At 35.7% G+C, this 19467-nt stretch overlaps 1 protein-coding gene across 1 annotated transcript in view; it reads left to right on the top strand.

Annotated features, from left to right (window-relative positions):
• The window catches only part of ERC2 (ELKS/RAB6-interacting/CAST family member 2), a gene marked incomplete at its 5' end in the record, with an annotated part of 592568 nt that overhangs the window by 300862 nt on the left and 272239 nt on the right, over positions 1-19467 (top strand). Inside the window, one exon of the mRNA XM_081317437.1 lies at positions 1463-1656. Coding sequence (XP_081173563.1) covers positions 1463-1656 — 194 coding nt within the window. The remainder of the gene's footprint in view (positions 1-1462; positions 1657-19467) is intronic.

The raw sequence follows: 19467 nt of genomic DNA, 5'->3' as shown, positions 1-19467 counted from the left end.
TATTTTGTAAGTGGTGTAAGTTATATATGATTTATGCAGAAAGTTATTCTCTTGGTATTTAATCTTAAGCTTTTTCAATCATGGCGAATTCCTTGTATTTCTAACTTTTCCATTTAGAAAGTATATTATACATATAGTTTACATATAGGAAAAAATGTCATACAGCTCGATTTCCTTGTGAATAAATGGTGCACTTATGATTTATTTAGATTTTTAAAGTATGTCTATGTAGGAAACTCGCCACTTTTGAAATAGCCTCAGAAGTTTCTTTGAGAATAAGAGATCTACTCTGAATAAACCTGTTTTGATCATCCTCATGCTTAACTAATATGTTACATGCAATAAGTTGTCCTGACCATTAATTCATTAATAATTTGATTTTTGTACATTACTTCATATTTTACTGAAACTCAAGAGTTGCTCAAAACTGAAAAAAGTCATTGCAAAGCATGTAAACCTTCAAGAAGTAGATATCAATGTGATCTTTTATCTGAAATGTAAGCTTTGTTTAGTGTGTTGCTTTTTTCTTGCTAGTTTATTTTCTGCAATAATAATTATGCAAGGAATAGAACCAACACCGAGACTTGTACTGTATTATTAGATAGCAGCAGGACATGCAGTCTTTCAGAGCATCCTTAATCATGTAAAATGTATTTGTGTACATTGAAAAACTGTTCTCTGAATTCTGTCTTTAATGCGCACTGCAGTTAAACTACTTGTTTTCTCTCTGCCTGCTCTTTGGAGATGCCAATTAGGAATAATGGGAAACAAGGGGTAGGCTAAGCATTGCAGTGCATTCTTGTTTACATCTGTGTGTGATTATTTCAGTGTAATGTTTTAAACCCTTTTGGCCCATTCATGCTCTCAATGACATTAATGAGGTTTTGCCATTAGCTTTAATGGGAACAAGACTGGGCTCTGCACTTTTCTTTTCTGTTGTGTTCATTACATTCTTTCTTGTTTGTGAACTGACCAGCCACTCATGCATGTGTTTGCCAGGTACGTTTATTTGTGCTGTTCCATGCGGGGCTTCTTTCTCCTTATGTTTCAGGTTAAGTATTGGCAGTATGAAATAAAATAAGGGAGGAAAGGGGGATTCGGGGTAAAACTATTAGTCTGAGGCATTCACATCTTGCCTGAAATAAATAACTTGCATTAAGTTGTTCAAGATTTGCTTAAAGTAGTTATTAAATCAAACCATATCAGGTGTAGGCTTATGTTAACTTGTTCAATGTGATTTTTCCAGGAAGAAATTTTCTTTCTAGAACTTAGAATTATGGTCTCAGCCCTCCCCAAATAATGGGACACTGAAGGAAAATAGATTTTGCCCAATAGCAAGAACATGCCACCAACTCACAGAATACCTAGTAATCCTTTTGTTATACAGAGCTTAGCAGTAAAGAATAGCACAATAAATTAGGGGAAAAGGCTAGTGAATTATTTATTTATTTTAATTTAACAGGCTCACGAAGCTGAGGAAGAAGCTCGGAAGAATCCTGAATTTGCCGATCGAATGAAGCAGCTTGACAAAGAGGCTGCCTACTATAGGGAGGAATGTGGTAAAACCCAAGCTGAAGTGGACAGGCTCTTAGAAATCCTCAAAGAAGTAGAGAATGAAAAAAATGACAAAGATAAGAAAATTGCTGAGCTGGAAAGGTACATTTCTTATTGTCTGTATTTTCTCATAAATACATTCTATATTTCTATTTAATGAAAAGAAATAGCGAAATGTATCATGGTAGCAGGCAAATGAAATAGAACAGCACTATACATGATATGACAGAGTTCCAGGAAAATCTGGTTCTGTGTAAATCGTTTCTCCAAATGCTTTTGAAGATTCAGTACGATAATAAAGTCTCAGCTCCTTTATAAAGAAAGTTTGCCTTACCAACCTAACTGGGGGTCGGGTGGGGTGGGGAGACTCCATTAACATTTTTTTTTGCAAAATTAAAGAAGAGAGAGAAAAAGTGTAATGTAATACAACATGAAAATAATATGGAAATCAGACTTCGTTGAAAGAAAATGGGATGTAATAAGAATAAAGTAAAACTAAAAAACAACCAATAAAATAAAAGAGAAATGGTACAATAAAATGTTATGAATATAAAATTATTTAGAAGTTAACATAACACTTGTAGTTAGAACAAACTAGTGAAATACTTGATAACTTGAAAAGATGTACTTTGCATAAAAGGATTGGGTTATGACTGTATCAATGAGGCCATCTTAAATCAACATAATCTACAATGTGTTAACAAAAGCACTGTATTCTAGCCCACAAATAAAATTAGATTTTTACAAATTGAAAAGGATTGTATAAAAAGTATGAGTAACAACATTTATTTATTTTGCTTTATTTGGCTAATACATGTACAGACTTCCCTAGTAATTGTCTTACAACTGGTTATTACTGCAGTATTAAAGCCTCAAATTTCTAGCATCAAAATGGTCTAGATATTGCAACTAGATTTTGCAGCTAATCCTGGAAAATAAAGGGTGTCCAGCTATAACAATGACAAAATTTGGCATAATATTTTCCAGAATCAATGAATAAAGAGCTAGTTTTCCTTTCCTTCCTTTTTATATATATTTTTACACCCTTTTTCTTCCCAGCTTTCCAATTTAATTTTGTTCAATTTCTTCACAGATTAAAAATAAAAACTTAAAAAGAAAACAGAGTAAGAAATAAACACAAATATATAATTCACTATGATATTTGATTTATAAAGGTCCTTATAGATGACTTGTCTTTTTCTTGGGGCTTATGCACACCTGGTTACCAGATTGTATGTTCTCTGTATTTTTGAAATTAATCAGATTTACTGTGTCCCATCTTTACACTAGTAGACCTCAGCATACGACCACAATTCAATGCAAACTATCTGTTTCTAAGTGAGACATGTGTTAAGTGAGTTTTGACCCATTTTGCAACCTTTCTTGCCACAGTTGTTAAGTGAATCATTGCAGTTTTTAAGTTAGCAACAAGATTGTTAAGTAAATCTGGCTTCCCCATTGACTTTCCTTGCCAGAAGGTCACAAAAATTAGATCACATGACCTGGCATACTGCAACCGTTATAAATATTTGAATTTCAAGCATTTGAATTTTGATCATGTGACCATGGGAATGCTGTGACAGTCATAAGTGTGAAAAACGGTCATAACTCATTGCTGTTGTAACGTTGAGCAGTCACTAAATGGACTGTTGTAAGTCAAGGACTACCTATAGTGTCTTCTATTAACAGGCTAAGGTTTTCCACACATGACCACTCTAAAGCTTCTCCACACGGTCTAAATCAGCCTCTTCATTGGCTGCCAAATTGATTAATATCTGCCGACATACATGAACAATCTACTAGTGACCTGTACATTAAGTCACATCAAGCAAAAGAACCCAGAGTTCTGTTTCAAGTATTAGTGATGGTGACTTTGATGGAGCAGTGAGAGGGGCAGGCTTAACTCACTCATAAATCATGGGAGTGCCCTTCCTGCCAGTTGCCACTCACTGCCAACTAGCTGTGTGTGCAAAAGATGCTTCAGGGTACGTAATACATTAGAGTTCAAAGGCAGAGTACACATAAGAGAAAGAAAAGATAACATTCAATTTCTTTTTATAAGCATAAATAGAAAGAGACTAAGGCATTATGTTTGCATATTTTAAAAGACTTCAAAAAGAAGTGGGGGGGAAGTATTTTTCTGGAATCTGTCCAAGCATTCATTTGGAAAATTAAGAAGTTTGGGAAAGGAAGTGTATGCTAAAATTCAATGCCATATTTTTTTAGGCTACATTATTGCTGGATTCATCTATAGAATCTCTTACTGCTTTAAAATCTCTAACCCTGTGCATCTAATTATTTAATTTTTAAGTATTACTCTTGTTTCTAAAGCATGCTTCCAAACTTCAGACATTGTACAAAAGTTGCAGATGTTTTAATACTGTTTTGTAACCACAGAGGTTCATGTAAAAAAGTGAAAATATTGTTTTCTGCTCTGACGTTTTAATGCCTTGCTGTGTAGGATCTGTGGGACCTTCTTGTTTCATTTTTGTTCTTTCCTTGGAGAAAGGAAAGTCATATTTACATTGAATGGAGAGTTATAGTATAGTAACACCTTGATTTAATGGACCATTCATTGGGAGCTGAGCACAAAAATATGCTTTTTGAGGCAATTTGCCTCAGGTGAATTATGACATCAGTACAGAAATGACATAAATAGATGGAAATGATGTAAATCTGATACAACTGAAAGTAAATTTAAATGGCTGGTCTGGATTTCTTCATAGGCAACAGACCTGTCCACTTTTTCAGGTTTATATCCAGACAGAGGATTTGTCCATTGCATCTGAAGTCAGTGAAATAGTGATCAATTAAATCAGTATTTTACTGTAATTCAGAAATCTTTCAGACTAAGTTATTCTTTAAATCTTTTTTTGGATTGTTTTTAAATTTTTGCTAAAGAGATAAAAATAAGGTTTATGTTTGCTACAGCGTATGCACGTGTTTGTATTTGAGAGCTTTCTCCAACTGGTTAGGTCTACACTAATTTATTCTGATATCATTGTAGTGGTCAGTGGAGTTGTCACACCAGAAGCAGTTAGACGGTTAGTTTCCTTAGACATTGAACTATAACATCTATCCTGTTGCAATTCTGTGGCACAAGATAAAATGTTAAATTAGGGTAAAACTTCAATTTTATCTTAGTTTTATCCTAATTTAACATTTTAGCTTGTCTATTGTATTGTCCACACACTTTACAAACAAATATTTGCTGATGCCTTATTTAAAGTTATATTGTTATTTGTGTGTATAATGTGTTTTACTGGTGATCTATATCATAGATTGTGTGATCTCTGTATATGCCATAGGCTAAATAAACTAAAAAATATGGCTGTACGTACCCAGATACACTCAGCTGAAGCTAATAATCTGAATGTTACATGCCACTACTTTTACAAGAAGTGCATGTTATAACATCCACAACTTTATCTGCACCTATGTACTCTGCATTTTTTCCAAAAGATAAATCAATACTGGAACTCCAAATAAGGAACTTTCACACTCCTTTTGACCCACATTATTTGTAAATATAATTTAAAGTGTCCTGTCCTTTTAGGCATGTTTTCCCCAACTTTTGGCTTTCCTGGACTGCACTGAGTGAAGAGGAATTGTCTTGAACTGCATATAAATATATATAGTATAGTTATACAGTATAAAAATAATTTCCTTTATTTTTTAATAATTTTATTATCTTGTGGGGCAGCATTACTAGCTATCCAGGGCCACTTGTGGCCCGTGGGCTGCAAGTTGGACATGTTGGCTTTAAGGTCTTGCAATGATCTAGAAGTACTTTGATTGTTTTTGTTTAAACTGTAAGACACAAAGTTTTAGTAAGACATAGCAGAAATATTTAATTATTTAAATTTTTGATAGGTTTTTAGATATTGATGGCCAAAATCTATACAGAAGATAGATATCTGGCCTGAATTGGATGTTAACTGTGTATTGGCTTTGTCTCAACATACAAACAGTAAAGAGGTATCAGGGAAACAAACTCCTTTTACTTTCTTCCTTTTTTAAAAAGATCAGTTTAATGGGTCTTAGCTTTAATGCCTCTTAGCTAGTGCAACTCAAACAAGGGCACAATTGCTAACCACTGTGAATGACCTCAGCTGTTTAATGCACAGCTGAAAACTCCTGTAAGGAGATGTGTGTCACAAGCTGTTGTTGTTGTGACACACTTTGTTTATTGCCAACTTCGGAACAGCTTGACTCAAGAGTTGTAGACCCAATTTCCTCCACGCTATCTGCTAATGACTGAATGGGAAGTTATAGAATCACACTGTAGAGCTTAGCTTGCAAACTTTCTACTCTTCCTTAATTAAAAATATTCTATAGGACTGGGAAATTAATAGTTCAGATAACCTGTCAAGTTTCCGACGTATGGGCTTTTCAAGTGACTCTGAGGCATTGTTTACCTTAAAAATCCTTTATTAGCCTAATACACTGGCAAATGCTTGCTCGAAAGAAGCTGGAATCTGAAATCTCCGCCCTTCTATTTTTGTCATTAATCACATTCTCCAATTAATTTAAAGAATTAGTTTCTTTTCCATTAGACAGCCAAGTTCTTATCTTCTTTAATTTCAGATGGCCTTGAGGTACAATCCTCTTCCTCCATCCTCCCAGCCTTAACCCTATCTCTTAAAGCAATACACAAGTTTAACATATGAAATAGCTGATTCTTCATCTCTTGTCAAGCAAGAACATTCGATGTTAGCAGCGTTGACATAACCTTTATTGTTATTTTTTTTCCTGTGGGCACAACATCACACATAAGAAATGAAATTTAGTTGCTTGCTCTCAAGTGTACACATACATAACACACATTTAAAACATACTATATACAACATATGTATAGACCTACACCCTTACATATTAGTAACATATAAATATTAATTACCATCCATCTTGAATACATAACAAAAGGAGGAAACATTTGAGTTCACAAGGTTAATGCTGTATGGAAAAAACCTGCGACTGAATCTGGATGTTCTGCTTTGGATACCATGAAGCCTCCTTCTTCCCAGAAGGAAAACAGGTTGTGAAGAGGATGTGTAGTGTCCCAGACAATCTTGTGGACCCTGCTCAAGCAACGCTTATGTGCTATATCCTGGATGGAAGGGAGAGAACAGCCAATGATGTTTTCAGCCATCGTCACCACTCTCTGCACTGCCTTCCTGTCTGAAGCAGTGATGCTTCTAAACCAGACTGTGATGCTGTATGACAGGATGCTCTCGATTGTCCCTCTGTAGAAAGTGGTAAGGAGAGGGGAAGGAAGATGTGCTTTTCTCATGTGACACAGAAAATGTAGATGCTGCTATGCCTGTTTCACCAGTGTCTCACTGTTGAGCGACCAAGCCAGCCTACTTGTTAACTGCACATCCAGGAATTTGATGCTGGTAACCATCTCCTGGAAGTGGTCTGAAGAGGCTGTATGTATGGCTGATGCTGGACCTGTCCACATATATGTTATTACTATATTTAACTTTCTTTCTTTCTTTCTTTCTTTCTTTCTTTCTTTCTTTCTTTCTTTCTTTCTTTCTTTCTTTCTTTCTTTCTTTCTTTCTTTCTTTCTTTCTTTCTTTCTTTCTTAGTTTATTTGTTTGTTTGTATGTGTGTAGACACAGCAATTCAAGAAATCCAATAATAGGACTTCTGGTCCTCTGGAGTAGTGCAGCAGTCAAGGGGTCCAGGACTCCATGCCCTTTGGCTGAATTTCTTCCTGTTAGGGGACTCTAAATGGGCCAGAAGCTGCCCCGAAGAGGCAGCAAAGAAGGAAAGAAGTCCCAGAGACCTCGGAGAGATGGTGGTCGACCCGATCGGTCTAGAAGAAGCCTTCCAGAAACCAACAGGAGCAAGGCTAGCTTAACTTCAGTGTCTTGCCCAAGCTGCAAGCAACCAGAGTCAAAAGCACTATTTTAAGCAGATTGTAAACAGTGCATTTGAATCTGGGTAAGAACATCAATTTTCTCTAAACTACTTATCAACTTTCCTGAAGAAAAAAAAATCCCAAAAAGCAAAAAGCCTCTGAAAATGAAGGAGGGAGATTTTTGCCCCACCCTTTTACTAATAAAAGCGGTGAATTAACCCTTTTATGGAGGACCAAAATGTATTAAAATGAAATGAAATGACCTAAATTTGGATATGTTTGAAATTACCGAATGGTTAAGATTCTCATTTTAAAGGCAATTTGTTCATTTTGAAAATTTGAAAAACCAGTGCTGACATCTGGTGATGGATGAAGACTATGACAGCTATGGCTTTCATGCAGGACTTGGCAAAATCTGGAAAAAACTAAGCTCTACTTGTGACCTTCAAAGCTCTAACAATAGAGAACAGCTGTGACAAAAAAGAAAACAATCTGGGCTGCAGACAAAGTGAGACTTACAAACTTCAGGGAACAAAAAAAAACCCAAACTTTTTTGAACTTTCTAGATTACAAGTATCTATTTAACTCTGACCCCAAAGCTATTTGCAGAGAAAAAAAATTGGATTCTTGGTCATCATGGAAAATCAGAGATTTATAGAAAGACCCTATCAAGAAAAAATAAATACTTTTCAAGAGGAGACATATGATATGTTGCAACTAATTCAAATAATGATTTCAAATCACAAAACAATCCAAAATAACTTTGAAAATATAAACCAATTCATCTCCAATTTAACTTTACAACAAAAAAAAAATCCCAGGAAACAACAACAGAGAAGGAACAGATAAAACAGACAACTGAATACAAATTTGAGGATAGAGACTTAAAGATGGAACCTAACAAAACAAAGAAGTATGCTTTAACTCAAGTGGAAAAAAATACAAGAAATACTGGATTTGAAAAAGACAACTTATACTTTAACACCACAAAACAAATTTGAGGATAAGAAAAAAGATTGGGCAAAATGGACTGCAGAGATGCCAGGAAAAATGCTAGAACTGGATAGACAAAAAACAATAAGAGAAGCAGAAAGAAAAAGAAAGAAACGTGATCCACTGGAGAAGGAAATGGCAACCCACTCCAGTATCTTTGCCATGAAAACCCTATGGACACTACCAAAAGGCAAAATAATATTACGCTGGAAGATGAGCCCCTCAGGTCGGAAGGCGTCCAATATGCTACTGGGGAAGAGCAGAGGGCTAGTACTAGTAGCGCCAGAAAGAATGAAGCGATTGGGCCAAAGCCGAAAGGACGCTCAGCTGTGGATGTGTCTGGTGGTGAAAGGAAAGTCCGATGCTGTAAAGATTTTTTCTCCATAGGAACCTGGAATGTAAGATCCATGAATCAAGGAAAGCTGGACGTGGTCAAACAAGAGATGACAAGACTGAACATCGACATCTTAGGTATCAGCGAACTAAAATGGACAGGAATGGGTGAATTTAATTCAGATGACCATCAGGTATACTACTGTGGGCAAGAATCCCTCAGAAGAAATGGAGTAGCCTTCATAGTCAATAAAAGAGTAGGAAAATCAATACTGGGATACAATCCTCAAAATGACAGAATGATCTCAGTTCGAATCCAAGGCAAACCATTCAATATCACAGTAGTCCAAGTCTATGCCCCAACCACCAGTGCTGAAGAGGATGAAATTGACCGGTTCTATGAAGCCCTACAGCACCTTATAGAAGTAACACCAAAAATGATGTCCTTATCATCATGGGGGATTGGAATGTTAAAGTAGGAAGCCAAAAGATAACTGGAATAACAGGCAAGTTTGGCCTTGGAGTACAAAATGAAGCAGGGCACAGGCTGATAGAATTTTGTCAAGAGAATACGATGGTCATAGCAAACACTCTTTTCCAACAACCCAAGAGACGGCTCTACACATGGACATCACCAGACGGTCAACACAGAAATCAGATTGACTATATGCTCTGCAGCCAAAGATGGAGAAGCTCTATACAGTCAGTAAAAACAAGACCAGGAGCTGACTGTGGCTCAGACCATGAGCTTCTCCTTGCAAAGTTTAGGCTTAAACAGTAGAGGTGACAAATAGATTTAAGGAATTAGATCTGATAGAGTGCCTGAAGAACTATGGACAGAGGTTCGCGACATTGTACAACAGGTAGCAACTAAAACCATCCCAAAGAAAAAGAAATGCAAGAAAGCAAAATGGCTGTCTGAGGAAGCTTTGCAAATAGCTGAGGAAAGGAGGGAAGCGAAAGGCAAGGGAGAAAAACATAGATATGCCCAATTGAATGCAGAATTCCAGAGAATAGCTAGAAGAGATAAGAATGCCTTCTTAAATGAACAGTGCAAAGAAATAGAAGAAAACAATAGAATAGGGAGGACCAGAGATCTTTTCAAGAAAATTGGAGAGATGAAGGGAATGTTTAATGCAAAAATGGGCATGATAAAGGACCAAAATGGCAGGGACCTAACAGAGGCAGAAGAGATTAAGAAGAGGTGGCAAAATTACACAGAAGAACTATACAAGAATGAGCTTAACGTCCCAGATAATCACAATGAGGTGGTCACTGACCTCGAGCCAGACATCCTAGAATGTGAAGTGAAGTGGGCCTTAGAAAAGCTGAGCAACAACAAAGCTAGTGGAGGTGACAGTATTCCAGCTGAGCTATTCAAAATCTTAAAAGACAGTGCAGTAAAAGTGCTACACTCAATTTGCCAGCAAATTTGGAAAACTCAACAGTGGCCACAGGATTGGAAAAGATCAGTTTACATTCCAATTCCAAAGAAAGGCAGTGCCAAAGAATGTTCAAACTATCGCACCATTGCACTCATTTCTCATGCTAGTAAAGTCATGCTTAAAATCCTACAAGCTAGACTTCAGCAGTATGTGGATCGAGAACTACCAGAAGTACAGGCAGGATTTCGAAGAGGCAGAGGAACTAGAGATCAAATTGCCAACATACGCTGGATCATGGAGAAAGCTAGGGAGTTCCAGAAAAACATCTACTTCTGCTTCATTGACTATGCTAAAGCCTTTGATTGTGTGGATCATAACAAACTGTAGCAAGTTCTTAAAGAGATGGGAGTACCAGACCATCTTATTTGTCTCTTGAGAAACCTATATGCGGGTCAAGAAGCAACAGTGAGAACTGGACACGGAACCACTGATTGGATTGGGAAAGGAGTCCGGCAAGGCTATATACTGTCGCCCTGCCTATTTAACTTATATGCAGAGCACATCATGAGAAAGGCAGGGCTAGATGAATGAAAAGTTGGAATTAAGATTGCCGGAAGAAATATCAACAACCTAAGATACGCAGATGATACCACTCTAATGGCAGAAAGTGAAGAAGAACTAAAGAGCCTCTTGTTGCAGGTGAAGAAGGAGATTGCAAAACTTGGGTTGAAACTTAACATTAAGAAAACCAAGATCATAGCATCTGGCCCTCTCAATTCCTGGCAAATAGATGGGGAAGAAATGGAGGTAGTGACAGATTTTATTTTCCTGGGCTCCAAGATCACTGCAGATGGGGACTGTAGCCAAGAAATTAAAAGACGCTTGCTCCTGGGGAGGAAAGCCATGGCAAATCTAGACAGCACACTAAAAAGCAGAGACATCACCCTGTCAACAAAAGTGCGTATAGTCAAGGCTATGGTCTTCCCAGTTGCAATGGGACCATAAGAAAGGCTGAGCGCCAAAGAATTGAGGCCTTTGAACTATGTTGCTGGAGAAGACTCCTGCGAGCCTAATGCTGGGAAAGATCGAGGGCAATAGAAGAAGGGGATGACAGAGAATGAGGTGGCTGGATGGAGTCACTGAAGCAGTAGGCGTGAGCTTAAATGGACTCCAGAAGATGGTAGAAGACAGGAAGGCCTGGAAGAATGTTGTCCATAGGGTCGCAATGGGTCGGACACGACTTCGCAGCTAACAACAACAACAAGGTTGGTAAAAGAAAACACTATGGGAAAAAGAGGAAATCAAGTAAAGCTATTATGTGGATTATAGATTATAGGAATCAACTGTTGGTGAATGTTTCTTAAGTATAAACTCAGACAACACACTGTTTACCAAATATTAAGGTGATTATGTTAAAAAAATAATAAAACATATTTTTAAAAGAAATCCTATAATAATGATACTTTATTTGCTAGCTAATTGCAGATGGAAAGAAAAGAATTAATTTCCAAATGCTTTTACAAGTAAGACTTTAAAACAAGAACCATATTCTATGTTTCCCATATTATGTAGACAAAGTTCTTTGTAAAATGTTCTGGTGATTATACTCACTCTCCTGTTTTAGATTTTTGTCCCGCCTTTTTCATATTGATATACTTTTGTTATTTTTAGCCAAAAAATTTTAGATTTCTCTTTCCCTTTTTTCAGCAAGTTATTAGACTATAATTTATTAGGTTAGATATATTGTTTATAGTGACTGACTGCTGAATTATAGTTAAAAAGGCCTTAGTCATGTTATTTAGCTGTAAACTGTTGTTTGTTCATCTTTGATATCAAATTTGTGTGGTTTCAATATGTAGATTTCCATTAACATGATTGGTTGAAAGGGTACAGCTGAACTGCTACCAGATAGTTCTGTTAAAGAACTATCACATAGTTCTGCTAAAGGAAAACTAGGAAATTAATAAGAAATAAAGAAACCAGCATGCCCAATAGATATTTAATGGTTTCTGATGTTCCCCCATCTTCTTTAAAGTAGTAAATAAATCATCTTTTGCAAAGTAGTACAGGAATGTGCACCTGTGATGTCTCTGGGGATTATTTTACTTTGGCCTTAGATAAGAGTTTGTATATTGCTTTGACTAATTGAAAGGACATGTTAAATATTTTTGCAGAAAATAAGTTATCAGGCATCTGGATATTCTCAACGATGAAGTATTAGTCTTATTCCTGGGACTGAAAAAGATTGCTCTCAGCTTTAGCAAGAACTGTATTTCCATAAGAAAAAGAGTGTCTTTGATCAGTGTAAGTGATCAGTACTTGAGAATCACCAACATAAGAATTCTTTGAACATGTAGCCAAACCATTTAACTTCCTTATTTTTCATGGGTGAAGATGACTTGCTCATATGAGTCATCTGAAATCCAAGTCGGTCCACACAAGGCCTTCCAAGAAAGAATGCCTCCTGCCAACCACCTGGCCTTGCAGTTGCCACCATCTTCATGGTGGCTTACTGGCATGCGTAGACAGGGAGAGTGTGTCTGAGGCACATTTTTTCATAGCAGAAAAGCTATTGCTTTTGTACACTATTCATTAAAACACACACACACACAATTCTGTGTTGATTTCCCTTTTAAAAATGAGATCACTGATGTAGTAACTGCTCATCTTTATGTTGTAAAACTATTTTTTTCTTCCCTTTATTTCTTAGTTATCGTTCTGTCTGTCTGTCTGTGTATCTATCCCCAAATGGCTGTTTTCAATCTGCTTCAGTCAGCTTGACCTTCAAGTCATAACTAGTGATACATTTTCCAATTATTCCATTCATTTATCAGGTCCCATAATTCTTTAAAAATGAGTATACTTTCCTCTAGCTGCTAGTGTTTAAAAGAATAACAGAGTTGGAAGGGACCTTTGTACTCTGCAACCTGATTTGATTTTCTTTTTCCTTATTGTTGATAGATTTTGTCACAGAATTTCCTGATTGTCCTCAAGCATTTTATAACAATATGGTAGAAACTCAACATTATAAATTGACATATAAGGAAAGTACAGGAGCATTTCCCTGGCATGGAGTAACGTCAGTCACAAGGCTTTGAAATATTTAATAGTTTGTGACAGAGTGAGAATATCTCTAGAGAAGATCTATAATTTCTGTAACTGAGCTCCATCAGTTTCACTCAATGCATTTGTATCTGTTATTTAGTTACAGCCAGATAGCTGCCACTGGATCAGAATAAAAAGAGAATTTGATACCATGCATTGTAGATAGCACTACATTGCATTTCCCTCCTCTAAACCTCTCTTATAGTTTCTTAAGAGATTAAAAAGAGTTTCTGTGAAATTTTATAGTAAATGTTTTTGGTAAATAAATTGTTGTCTACAGAGTCCTATGTGTGTGTTTGTGTGTTCCTATATGAGCATTTGTACTAAATGAGGGTAATAGTTTTGTTTTTAAAAAGGGGTTCTTTTAAAATCCCAATTCATATCTACATTAAATGTACTCTTTGAATTAGAAATGGAAATTAAATATCTTCTAGTAAAAGTTCATCCTCAGCTAATATAATTGATAAATAAATAATGGAGGAGGAAAGTAGGAAGTAGATAAATTATTCCTAGGAGTTGGCATCCAATCTGTTTCATTATTTCCATTAAAGCAGAAGTTGGTATTTTGTCTGGCATTGTCTTCTGCTGACACCCATCTTTTCTAATTTAAGGCCAAAATCTTTTTTACAGTTGCAAATATTTTTTTTACCTTTGGATAAATATGGAACATTTTTTGTATTAACTGCCTCTCATATATGTAACTGTTATTATCTATCTTCATAACTTTTCTCTAAACTTATTTGATTTTTTTCTCACTGCTCTACAGAATTTGGTTTCTGGTTGTCTTTCTTGGAATGCATTTCAATTTCTTATTTGTTAACAAAGGGATAGAATCAAGATCATGTGAAGTGTTAGTACCACTTTATAATACCTTGGTAAGACCATGCATGAAATATTGCATCCAATATGGAAGCTAAAACATTCAAAGAATGGTTGCAGAAATTGGGTATGTCTAATGAAAAGAAGGACTAAGGGTGACATAATAGCAGTGTTCCAATATCTCAGGAGTTGCCACAAAGAAGACAGAGTCAGACTATTCTCCAAAGCACCTGAAGGCATGACAAGAAGCAACGGATGGAAACTAATCAAGGAGAAAATCAACCTATAATTAAGGAGAAATTTCCTAACAGTTAGAACAATTAATCAGTGGAACAACTTGCCTTGAGAAGTTGTGAATGCTCCAATACTGGAAGATTTTAAGAGGAGTTTGGACAACCATTTGTCTGAGATGGTATAGATCCCAAAGGTACTTATTTATGAGACAACTGGACTTTCTTGTTTTTCTTCGAAGATGTTTTGCTTCTCATCCAAGAAGCTTCTTCAGCTCTGACTGGATGGTGGGGGATGGCAGGATTTATACCTTTGGAGCAAAACATCTTCAAAGAAAAACAAGAAAGTCCAATTTTCTTGTGAAAAAGCACCTTTGGGACAACCATGACATTGAAGACTGAGAATCTCCATAGACAAAATGGTATAGGGTTTCTTGCTTGAGCAGGGAGTTGGACTAGAACAGAGATCCCCAACCTTTTGGGTACCAGGGACTGGTTCTGTGGAGAGAGGTTTTTCTGTGGATCATAGGGTGTATGGTTTTGTGTGCTGCCTTCATCCCACGGATGGGGCTTTGTTTGTGCAGCCCAGTTGCTGACATGCCGTGGCCCAGTACCAGTCCACAGACTGGGGGTTGGGAACCTCTGGACTAGAAGACCTCCAAAATCCCTTCCAACTCTGTTATTCTATTACATTAGAATGTCCTATTTACCACTTTCTTTCCAAATTGACTCAAATTTCCTGTTAATCATTCAGTCTTTTTTTTCCAAGTTAGTATCCAGACTCATGATAAATATGAGCAAAATAACAAATAATATTTGATGACTGAAATGTGTAAATAAGCATAATCATGTAAATTTATCTGCAGCTTGTGAATATGAATAGGTTTAAGTGGATTAATTTAATGCTATGGTGGATTGTAAGAATTTTGTAATTTTATTTCTAATTTAGCTGGTCTTTACTTGGAGCAGATGTCTTCTGCTGTTTAGAAGGACCCTCACAAAAGAATGCCTTTTAACAAATCATCCAGAGGCTCTTTAATTTGTTGGATTGAAATAAAAGAAGTAATATATCTTTTTGCATATGTTCCCCAGGTGCATAATTTTAGTTATCTTGTGTTTTCATTTGCCAGCAGGTTTCCAAGTCACATTTATTTAGCTTAAGATCTATACATATTATGCATTTGTATGATTGTATAAATATAAAATATTTCAGTGTAAATTAAAACCCAGGCAGTAGCATTCTTACAGATTGCTGATGATCACTTGTGAAAAATTGGTGAATGTTAGTTTGTCTTTTTCTAATAAGATAGACTTTAATCATCAGCAAATCATTTTACTAAGGCACCATTAGTTTCACCAGTAAGAATGGGTAATTAAAGTTCTGAAGTTCAGTTTCTTTCATTTCTTTCTGTGACAGAAGTGTGTTACATGAACATATAAGCCCCACTAGAAACTTGTGGACTAATATAAAGAACATTTAATGGTCTGGAAACATTAGATTAAAATTCTATATATGTGCATTAATAAATTAGATAAAAATCTGGGAGGAATATTTTTGTCCCTTAATATTTTCCATGTTTTAATACAAGTCCATTGTCTTGATTCTTTGCTTCATATGGTAAAGCTTACCAGTATTAGAAGTTAGCTCTGTTTACCTTATAAGTTACTTTCTACTTGGAAAATTATCTGGGATTCTGTCCGAGTTTTCTAGACCAAATAATGAAAGAGAGCAGCACAGAGGCACTTTAAAATAAAAACAAAAAGCCATGGATCTTTTATTTTTGAATCTTTATAAGTTGTTGAGAAATCAGACAATACAAAGGAAAATTGATCCCAGACTACTTATAGAATTTGAAATGGTTATGCAAAAAAATCAGGCCAGAAAATTTTTCTGGAATCATTTTTACATTTGGCGTTAATTCTCAGAGAACTATGGCAAATATGCCTCTGCCTAAAATTCTCTGTTTGTATCAATGCATTTTATTATTTATGGAAAACATTATGAAAGGATTATCTAAATTTCAATTCTTTCCTTGTTTGCTTAAAGAACAAGTATGCAAGGGAGTACTCTACGCTATGTCAAATACTATGATGAGAATAAAGACTGATAAAAGCAAACTCCAATCCTAGGCTTATGATAATGTGTGTCCCAGATGCTGATATTGTGCACCAGAAAAGAAGTTTCAGCCATTAGGATTATAGGAGATTTTTCTTTTATTCCTTTTAATTAAGAAAGCTGATAAATAACAATCACTTCAGAGTAAGCTGTCACCAGAATATTCAAATTGCCTTTCATTATAATGCTGTCACTACCGATAAGCCAAATACATACTGGCCTCAGTTCAAAGGTTTTCCTATGGGGTAATTTGACAATAGTCTTTGCAATGCTGTTTGTGACATCAAAGCAGGACAACCAATTGCAGCTGAGATCCTAGAGCAAGTGAACAGCATATTCAAGCAAGAGAAGATAAAGGCCTATGTCTAGTAGAAGGCAATAATAGCAGCTGCCCTTATTTTCCCATACAATCAGAGAAGAGTACAAAGATTTAATATGCAACAATAGAAAGGGCAGTTAGAAAACAAAAGAAAAGAAGAAGCTAAGAATAAGAACCTGTTTATTCTGAAAATGGCTGCCACAAAACTTCCCATTTAACCAAAGGTAAAATGGCTCAATTATTATGTTACTTTAATTCTTCAGAATACTTTGCTTATTTCTTCAGAATACGTTGTTTATTTCTGGGCAAATGAAACCAAGCAGTATGTTACCACTGCACTCTTATTTTTATTTTCTCAGAATATCTTTGGCATATCAGAACAAACTTGGAAATAAAAATTGTGCTTTGAAGCATGAAATTATTATTTTAAATTAAAGTTGTAATATATATTATTATGATCAACCTGAAATAAACCTCCTCCTCCTTTTCTGATTTACTGCTAAATTTTGACCTCTATACATATATGTTCCCAGAAGTGCCCAGAAAGAGAGAGAGGAGAATGAGATAAAAATGAATATGCATTATCTGCTCATGTATTGAATATAAAAGCACATATTAAAAATCTTTGTTAGAAGTAGAAGAGCTTATGTGTAAAAAGTTATCTCCACCAGAAACTGAATTTTGCTATTCTTGTGTAGCAAAATTATGGGCTTAATTAAAGAAATCTGTTCTTATAATCCAGCCAATTTTTTTCTTCTGCAGTGGGGTTGATTATATAATTTGATTTACTAGGGAATGCCAACAATGTGTTAAGTTTTCCCAGTTTGAATAATCATTAATGTCTGTCTTTTTTTAAAAAAAGGAAATGTTTCTTTATCATCTCAAGTGTTTTCTAGTTTCTTTAATTATTTTTTTCTGAATTTTAATGAAACAATATTTTCCATAACAATATTTTATTTATTTATAAAATGTATAGGCTGCCCATCTCACCTCAAGGTAAATATCTATACAGGCTGAGATGTAGAATATAATACATGTAAAATCAATAGCTATAGTTAGAATTCCCATCTAGGCCAAATACTATAAATAAAGATGTAACTGACCACATATAAATAGTTTTCCTATCATCCTGTGATGGTTTTCTGCCTGTTCTTTCTGGAAAGTAAAACTTAGTGAGATGTTTGAGCCAAGGGAATGTTAAATCCAACTTTGCAACAAGGTTCTGTTTTTTCAGGATTCAGTTCTGTGGTCTTAGCACCAGGAGTGCTATATCAGAATATCTACAGTGTACAAAATTATGATATTTAAAGAAAACTAGTTGGAGAATATGGAAAGCTTTATAACCATCACAGAAAGCAAATCTGCACTGCTGGGTTGTTGAATTGTCTGGAACCATTTTAAGATGGTGGAATAATGGATGACATTGTCCTGTACTCCCCTCTCACTTACAGGTGTGTTTTCTTGCTCCATTTTCAAAGTGCTGTCTTTCGGTTTACATGCCATTACATTACATGTCATTAAATCATTGTTGATTCTTAGTAGCTATCCCTAACCTGGTCATTCAGATCTTCCAATGGTAGATCTATTGCACTGTCTATCCACTTTGGTGTGGGTCATCTTCTCCTCTTTCCTTCTGCCTTTCCCAGCATTAGAACCTTCTCCAGACTTAATGCGATAATTATCTAGAAATAATGTAGAAATGTGATAACACGTTTCTGGAGTAGGATAATTTGAGCCTGGTCATTTGTGTCCCAACTAAGCTCTGGGCAGATTTGTCTAAGAATCCATCCTTTGCACTTGACTACTTCAAATCTGTTTAGAGCCATATGAATGAAGCCACATACCGGCATTTGTAGTATAGACAGACTGACAGACAGATTGATATCCTTTACTCAGGTAGGAAAGATCTCTTAGCTTAGTTAATGGCTGCTAAGATCTGTGATATCTACCACAGTTACATTTAACTGCTCTCCTGCTGCATTAACCCCCTGCTCAAGCAGGAAACCTTCTACCATTTTAGACAAATGGTTGTCAAATCTTCTCTTAAAAACCTCCAGTGTTGGAGCGCTCACAACTTTTGGAAGCAAGTCGTTCCATGGATAAATAGTTCTGTCAGGAAATTTCTCCTTAGTTCTAGGTTGCTTCTCTCCTTGATTAGTTTCCATCCATTGTTTCTTGTCCTGCCTTCTGGTGCTTTGGAGAAGAGCTTGACTCCCTCTTCTTTGTGTCAGCCCCTTAGATATTGGAACACTGCTATCATGTCACTCCTAGTCCTTATTTTCATTATAATATTTATATTGTAGTTATAATATTTCTCTAGCATATACAATAGTGTAGGTTGGAAATCCAGCAGGATTTTTTTCATTATTTTGTTTCTTTTCCTGAGTATCTATTTCCACTTTTTTTTTGTAACGCTAACAGTGCAGTGTTTCATCACTTCTCCATCACTTGTGGTAAAAGGGTTTCTGTCCCTTTTACTTCAAGAGAACAAGAGTTTTCAATTCTTATTTTAAAAGACCTAAAAGGATGTTTCCTTCTTTTGTTTCAAGTGCCTGGAGAAACATGAAATGTTTCAGCTCAGCCTCAGAGGGAAAAAACAATATAGCCTAAAAATAATCTTTCAATTGGATTTCAGACCAGCAATATATGCTAGTAAACTGTTATAATGAGTGCACTGTTGCAGGACTTTGGTTTAAGGCAAGAAAAGACTTTAAAATAATCTATTGAACTGGTTGCAGTGTCGT

Source organism: Vipera berus, assembly GCF_964194415.1.
Source record: "Vipera berus genome assembly, chromosome: 2".
NCBI classification, from domain to species: Eukaryota; Metazoa; Chordata; class Lepidosauria; order Squamata; family Viperidae; genus Vipera; species Vipera berus.
This window is presented reverse-complemented; position numbering and strand designations above follow the sequence as displayed.